Consider the following 7,500-nt stretch of genomic DNA (forward strand, 5'->3'; position numbering starts at 1 on the left):
CACTCTTTCCAGAGCTCCTGAATGGGCTTCCATAAGTTTACAATAAGGTTATACCTCTCTAGCCCACACTTGGCTTCTTTAGCAATGGGTGCATCTTAAAGCAACACTAGGTAGTATTTTCATATGAAAATGACAGCCTCAAAATCACTGTGATGCTCAAACTGAGCTGTAATAGGGAGAATATAGACTCTGTCATTGCTACTTCAGGCTCAGCACCACAGAAACAGCACTATGGAACATATGGAGGAGGGTAGAAAATCACCACTCCTTGTTTTTATTAAAATTTTTTAATTATGATTTCTGTAAAGCACTTTCAGCTGCATTTGGTTCTATACAAATGAAGATTATTATTATTTTTTAAAACACTCTGAACCCTAGAGGGAGCCCAAGAGCAAATACCAAATCTCACCTTGTGTTGCTTTAAAATCGCTGGGATCATTCACTACAACCTGGTGTCCACAGATGTCCCTTTTTTCACTGCACATCACCATTGGTTACTGAGGTTTTTTATGAAGGAGTGTGTATCTAAGCATCTGTTTGCCCCCGTTCCTCTGTTACCAGGGTCTTCCAGGACCAATGCCCAAAAGCTTCAGGCCCGAGCGGGTCAATCTGAGCTCCGACGCTCCGTTCCAGAGCAGCACCGAGTTCCGCGAGCGCTTCCAGCAGTGGCCAGTCTCCCTCCCTCAGCTCCACAAGTCCATGGAGTACGTGAGTCCCAGTGCGGATATGGATTTGAGCACCACCACCGGAACCACCTTCATCAAACACGAGGTCCATCCCTTCGTCTCCTCCAAACCCTTCTCCCGTCCGGCTCGCTCCTCCGTTCCCTTCCAGGCCAACACCACCATGAAGGAGGACTTCAAGCCCTGGCTGTCCTCCAGGCGCCTGGAGGTCGTCCGCAAGCCAGAGGAGATCCGGAGATCCAGCGGGAAGATGGAGGACCTGACCACCTTCAAGGCCCACTTCGTTCAGCACCCGCTTCAGCCCAGCGTCAGCTGCAAGCCCCCGGCCGCCCCAATGAGAGCCCAAGCCCCTCTGGAGGAAAGCACCATGTACCGCGCCGAGTTCACGCCCAAGAAGATCCGCGTGTGTCCCGCCACCTTCGAGACGCCACCCGGGTTTGTGTTTCAGGACGCCGACGAGAGAGGGCACAAGTTCTTCCGCAGGGTCTCGGACCACGACCTCCAGGTCCAGGCTCCGCATGCAGTGGCCGTGATGTCTTAAGACCACCCTGAGCTCAGGAAGAGATCAAAGTAAATGAGCTTTGAAAATGTATCTGAATCCGTATTCTGTGTGTCTGGGAAAGTGGGTTTTATTATGATGATGTCTGAGGAATTTATTAGGAATCTGTTCCCTTGTGATGCCACAGCCATCCGTAAGCAGGGGTCCAATGGCACTTTTCCACTGCCTGGTACCCACTCCACTGGGCTATACTCCAAACATGACTTGGCATTGGGAACGTGAGGAAACCACAAAGTTAACACTTTATTAGTATTTAAGGTATTATAGAAGTACTTTCGTACACTGGCACTTATTATTAGATTACTGTCATTGTAAATTACACTGACGTGGTGGTGGTGTGTTAGTGTGTGTTGTGCTGGTGTAGAGTGGATCAGACACAGCAGTGCTGCTGGAGTTTTTAACCCCTGTGTCCACTCTCTGTCCACTCTGTGAGACACTCCTCCCTCGTTGGTCCACCTTGTAGATGTAGAGTCAGAGACAGTAGCTCATCTGTCGCTGCACAGTGTGTGTCGCTCGTCCTCTAGTCCTTCATCAGTGACACAGGACGCTGTCGGCTGGATGTTTTTGGTCGGTGGACTGTTCTCTGGGGGTTTAAAAACTCCAGCAGCACTGCTGTGTCTGATCCACTCTACACCAGCACAACACACACTAACACACCACCACCACGTCAGTGTCACTGCAGCGCTGAGAATGACCCACCACCACGTCACACCTGCTCTGTGGGGGGTAACAAAGTATGCAGAGCAACAGATGTACTAGAGAGAGTAACAATGACAGTACATGGGTTTTCAAATTTCTGGAATTTATGGAAAATAAAGGGAAACATTTTGTGCCAAAATTAAGCATGAATCAATTATTATTTTCAGACTTAGAGACAATATAAATAAGGCATTCAATGGTGTATAACAGCAATAATCAAATAAAGCAATAAGAACAATTTCAGAAACCTGTATTTATTCTCTTTACACTGTAACACAGAGACGTGTGTGTATTGTTGTATAACACACTCCTCTCTCACGTCTGATCCAAACCAGCATCTGGACCCTACACCATCCCGTACACACAGGCAGCCGCAGAAATATCTGTATTGTAGTGACTTGGTTGGACAAACACTGTAACACGTAATAGAGATGCATGCGTTTAAACACAGTAGGACAATAACGCAGAGCTCGTGGATCAGCCACAGCAGCAAGTGCTAAACCTCTTCATCCTGTGACGGCTTTAAATCTGGAGTCAACACACACCCAACTGCGAGGTAAGAAAATAAAGTCCAAAATCTTTACACTCAATGTACAATATTGCACTTTAAAAACACATTATTTACAAGAGATATTTTACAATGCACCACGCTGGCTGAACACACACACACACACACACACACACACACACAAATACAATTCAACTATCACAACCAACACAAATGCTTCCTTCACTCTCCTTCATATACACCACCATTAAAGGAATATTCCAGTGTTTTCAGCTCAGTCTCTATCCCAGGCCACTAGGGGGCAGTATAATGACTATGTTTTTAACGTGAAGAAGAATCACTTGTAAAAACAAACTGATTGTAAACTATCTTCCAGTTCACAGTGGATCATCCGAGGCACATTCGGAGTCTGAATATTGCCTTGGGTTTCATCAACAAACAAGCGGCGAAGCTAACGTTGCTAACAATCACTGGAAATCAATAGTCACCCAAATAGCCCGAATTGGTTTTGTAAAAATTAATCAGACAAACGTATTATAACCCGTGTCCATTTCTTAATAAAGGTCTTAATAAAGAGTTCATGTGTTTTATGATGCAGTGTGTCTCACCGTGAGCTGCTGCTATCCCCACAGCTGATCTCAGGTCAGATTTCTCCACACTTATGATGATCACTGGCACTAAAACTGATGTGAGATCAGCTCTCAGGGAGGTCTGTGAGCACACCGAACACTTCCACTCATCTCTGAGACTTTTATTAAAACCCACACACTGTTTGGCTGATGTTTTTTTAACAGAAATAATTTGGGTGACTATTGAATTTCAGTGTTTGTTAGCAACATTAGCTTCATAGCTTTGGTCGTAAACTACTGAAGCAAAAGTCTGACTCCGAACTTGCCTCAGCCGACTGACTGTATTTACATTTGTGAATTCATAGCTTTCCTCTGTAGCCTCTGGAGGCTTTTAGAGAACATTAGCTACATTTCACATGCTTCAAATGCTAGCAAACAGGGTTTAGCACCTGCCCTTTGTTTTATAATTCATGTTTTTTGAGTGAATATGCTTTTGTTTCTTTTCTAAGTTCAGAGAAAAGTGCGGCGGCCACGGTGTGCGGTTTATGACTCTAGTGCCCACACAGCTGATAAAGAGTTGGTCCAAAAAGGACAGGAATATTCCTTTAATATAATATTTATGCAGCAATAATGTCAGAAAACAAAGCCAGGCGGTCTTTAGGTTTGATGGAGCGTGTAACTGATGGGGTTCAATGTGTCGGAGCGCTGTGTTCACATTCAGCTGCGCTCTCTTCAGTATTCCTTCAACCAGAAAAGCTACAAACATTTACATTTTCCTCATAAATTAACACCGACAGGATGCTGTGAATGAACAGGGTCGACTGGAAACAGCCAATCACAGCCGAGATACGGAGGAACGTCAGTGATGAACTGAACGGTCAAAGCAACATCCACTGCAGTTTACCCAAGGTACAATCCTCCTTAGTCCATAGCACACCTGCTTAAGCACGTTTCCACCAGTCAAAAAAAGAAAAACGATATATACATAGTCTTGTGGGGGTCCTGTGGGGGTCCTGGCCGTTGAAGAACAGGGTGAAAGGGGAGTAACAAAGTATGCAGAGCAACAGAGGGACTACAGTCTGTAATCGCAGAACTCCAAAGTGCTCCTGTGTGGTCAGTGGTAAATGAAGCTGAGGGAATGGACAGTGCTTATAGAAACTTGAGGTGGTCATAATTTAGATGTTTATATTAGGGCTGGACGATACGGTCAAAATTTGTATCATGATATATTTCTTAATTTGGGTCGATACGATTATAATAACATTGATATGAACAATGAAAAACCACCCAGATCTGAATGTTTTATCCCCCATCCACATAAAAACTGTGTTTGAAACCGAGGTTCTCCAGTTATTAGAAATATAGAATAATGCGCTGTTCAGATCTAGATTCCGTAGCTTCATGACCTGCATAGTGCATTTTGATGTCTCTCTGTACGAGGTACTACGGCCCCCTACTGGACTGGTGTGATAATACAGCCATTTTCATATTCGTCTGGATGGGGCAGGGGCATCTAATGATTATAACCTAATGTTTCTTCACTGATGACGTTGTTTCTCGTAATTAATCGTACCTAAGGTGAAGCAAGTCCCTGGGGCGGAAAAACAGAGGGGAGACCCTGCCTCAGTCTGTACCACACCGAGCCCTGCCACTGCCTTCGGGGCGGGCGTTAGAACTGAGTATCTCATAAACATGACTCAGTATCTCAGAACTGGTAATGACTCAGTATCTCAGAAATATTCCTTCGAAGTTACGAGATTAATCGTTATTGTGAGACAGTAGCTCAGAGTTTTGAAATAATAGGTCATTATTATAAGAGAGTCGTGTTTATGGGATTAAGTCATAATTATGAGATAGTGCGTCATTATTACGAGACACTGTCTCAAAGTTACAGTTGTGATTAACCAAATATCTGTATGTTTTTCTTCAGGTGGATTTCCTCGCTCATTCACCAACGTCCACCCAGGGATTATTCCACGTGTCCGTAGAGGAACAGGATTCTGGGACTAGAGAGAGATGCAGTGTTCAGCTGGGGGTCATCTCTAAGGAAACGAATGAGCCACCTGTACTGACCCCTAGGAGGCGCTGTGTGAGCAGGACTGGCAGCAGCGCTGTGTGTACGGCTCGACCGGGCACAGCTTCAGTCTCTTCACCACTTCGCAGTAATGTGTCGTGTCCTTACACTCACCTACAACACAACAACAACAACAACACAGTGAGTTCAACACAGTGCCGGCGAAACCCTTCACCTGTCAGTGGTTTTAACCTCGTATAAATATCTACAGTAAACTCGAGCAATCGCAGATGCCTTTGAGGAACAAGAGTGGAGTTTCTCTCGCTCTGGATTCTTAGCTGTAAACGGTGAAATGTAAAGAGAAGGGCGGCTGTGATGTGAGCAGGTCTCTGCCAGAGCTTCACAATGAGATCTTCTTCAGAAATCTACAGACGGATGGATAATGCATCAGCTTTAACCACTTCACGAGGCCTCGGGAGGTTTTACTGAGCGCTCCGTCACTCTGGAGGAGCACAGAGGCGTGAACGACACTTCACTGAAACTAAAGGAGGCCGCAAAAATCCTCAGGATGAGACAGACTCTCTCTACTGGACCACACTGGCACAGCACAGAGTGAGAGAGCTGGAGGAAGCACTGGAGCTGTAACTGAGCATATGTAACGTACTACTACTCCTACTACTACTAATAATCAGAGACGTGGCTGAAATGAGACGCTGCCCATGAGCCTAAGTGTGAGTTAGCGATGTTAAAGCCCCCCAGCGCTGAGCTGTGGGACAGTGGACGACGGGGCCCTCTCCCTGTGGGTATTTCTGCAGAACAGGTCTCTGGAGGTTTACAGGTTACAGATGAAGGCGGGAGGGGGGCGGTTACGGTGAGGGTGGGGTACTCACCGCCGCAGGAAGTGATGTTGCAGTGTTGCCAGGTGACGGGGCGCGGTTGCCAGGCGCAGTGCAGGTCGGGGAGGGTCTTGTTGTTGTCGCGGTGGATGCACTCCACTTTGCGCGACTGGAAGCCGCTGCCGCAGGACGCCGTGCAGCGTCGCCATGGCAACACACGCCAGTGGACATCGCACATCTCAGACGTGCAGTTTCTCACTGAGGACGGCCTGAGGAGGACAGGGGGATTTAGACGTGTGTGTGTGTGTGTGTGTCTGCGTGTGTGTGTGTGTGTGTGTGTGTGTGTGTTTGTGTGTGTTTATGTTTGTGTGTGTGTGTGTGTGTTTGTGTGTGTTTATGTTTGTGTGTGTGTGTGTGTGTGTTTGTGTGTGTTGATGTTTGTGTGTGTGTGTGTGTGTTTATGTGTGTTTATGTTTGTATGTGTGTGTGTGTGTTTGTGTGTGTGTTTATGTTTGTATGTGTGTGTGTGTTTGTGTGTGTATTTGTGTGTGTGTGTGTGTGTGTGTGTGTGTGTGTGTGTGTGTTTATGTGTGTGTGTTTGTGTGTGTGTCTTAAACACCTCTGTTTGATGTCACAGTTGGGGTTAGAGTTGGACGCGTTCAGATTTCTGCAGAACACCGTTCGTCTCTGAGTGGACACTGCTGGACCGAGACAGCGGCCAGAACACTGAAGAACACACACATCACACAAACAAACAAACAATGAAAACAAAAAAAGAGGGTGAGCGTCACACTGTGGGGTAATTGTTGTGAACAGTGTTCACAGATGAAGTCTATCATAGTCTTGGCTCAGGTCAGTTGTGGTCAGTGAGTTTACCTGTCCCCATGATCCCGTCACCCACTCAGCGCAGGTCTCAGACACACACTCCTCTCTCTCCTCCGGCCGAGAGCTTCCCCCACACTCCTCACTGGGTCGGACCCTCACTGTACCGCTGGCCTCCACACGCTGACACCACACCTGCCGCTGCCGCACACCCCCGCCACACCACGATGAGCACCTTGACCAAACAGTGGACGCCCAGCTGAAGAAACATCACATTTACACACAGTTTACACACGGTTTACACACACAGACTAGGAGCTCAGGTTCAAATACACATCGTACGACCACATTAGGCTTCAAAGCATGATCATAAAGACCCTGGAGCACAAAAAATATTACAGAGAGACTCTGGAGCGCAGAGAATATTACAGAGAGACTCTGGAGCACAGAGAATATTACAGAGAGTCTCTGGAGCACAGAGAATATTACAGAGAGTCTCTGGAGACAGAGAATATTACAGAGAGACTCTGGAGCACAGAGAATGTTACAGAGAGACTCTGGAGCACAGAGAATATTACAGAGAGACTCTGGAGCACAGAGAATATTACAGAGAGTCTCTGGAGCACAGAGACTATTACAGAGAGTCTCTGGAGCCAGAGAATATTACAGAGAGTCTCTGGAGCACAGAGAATATTACAGAGAGTCTCTGGAGCACAGAGAATGTTACAGAGAGGCTCTGGAGCACAGAGAATATTACAGAGAGTCTCTGGAGCACAGAGAATATTACAGAGAGTCTCTGGAGCCAGAGAA

The 7,500-nt window shown here is 46.4% G+C and overlaps 3 protein-coding genes across 3 annotated transcripts in view; 1 reads left to right on the forward strand and 2 right to left on the reverse strand.

Moving 5' to 3' along the window:
- Positions 1-1,745, forward strand: part of saxo2 (stabilizer of axonemal microtubules 2) — a 4,544-nt gene extending 2,799 nt beyond the window's left edge. The window contains exon 5 of the mRNA XM_066648277.1: positions 562-1,745. Within this exon, the coding sequence (XP_066504374.1) occupies positions 562-1,224 (663 nt within the window). The 3' untranslated portion in view covers positions 1,225-1,745. The remainder of the gene's footprint in view (positions 1-561) is intronic.
- A 393-nt stretch (positions 1,746-2,138) lies between these two features.
- Positions 2,139-7,500, reverse strand: part of rplp2l (ribosomal protein, large P2, like) — a 165,170-nt gene continuing 159,808 nt past the window's right edge. The window contains exon 6 of the mRNA XM_066647673.1: positions 2,139-2,148. The gene's annotated coding sequence lies outside the window, so the exon portion shown is untranslated. The remainder of the gene's footprint in view (positions 2,149-7,500) is intronic.
- adamtsl3 (ADAMTS-like 3) overlaps positions 2,218-7,500 on the reverse strand; it is a 37,387-nt gene continuing 32,104 nt past the window's right edge. Inside the window, exons 16-19 of the mRNA XM_066647959.1 lie at positions 6,745-6,949; positions 6,488-6,594; positions 5,923-6,137; positions 2,218-5,206 (exon numbers count right to left, since the gene is read on the reverse strand). Of these exons, the coding sequence (XP_066504056.1) occupies positions 5,094-5,206; positions 5,923-6,137; positions 6,488-6,594; positions 6,745-6,949 (640 nt within the window). The 3' untranslated portion in view covers positions 2,218-5,093. The remainder of the gene's footprint in view (positions 5,207-5,922; positions 6,138-6,487; positions 6,595-6,744; positions 6,950-7,500) is intronic.

Source organism: Hoplias malabaricus, chromosome 16 (genome assembly GCF_029633855.1).
Source record: "Hoplias malabaricus isolate fHopMal1 chromosome 16, fHopMal1.hap1, whole genome shotgun sequence".
Lineage (NCBI taxonomy): Eukaryota > Metazoa > Chordata > Actinopteri > Characiformes > Erythrinidae > Hoplias > Hoplias malabaricus.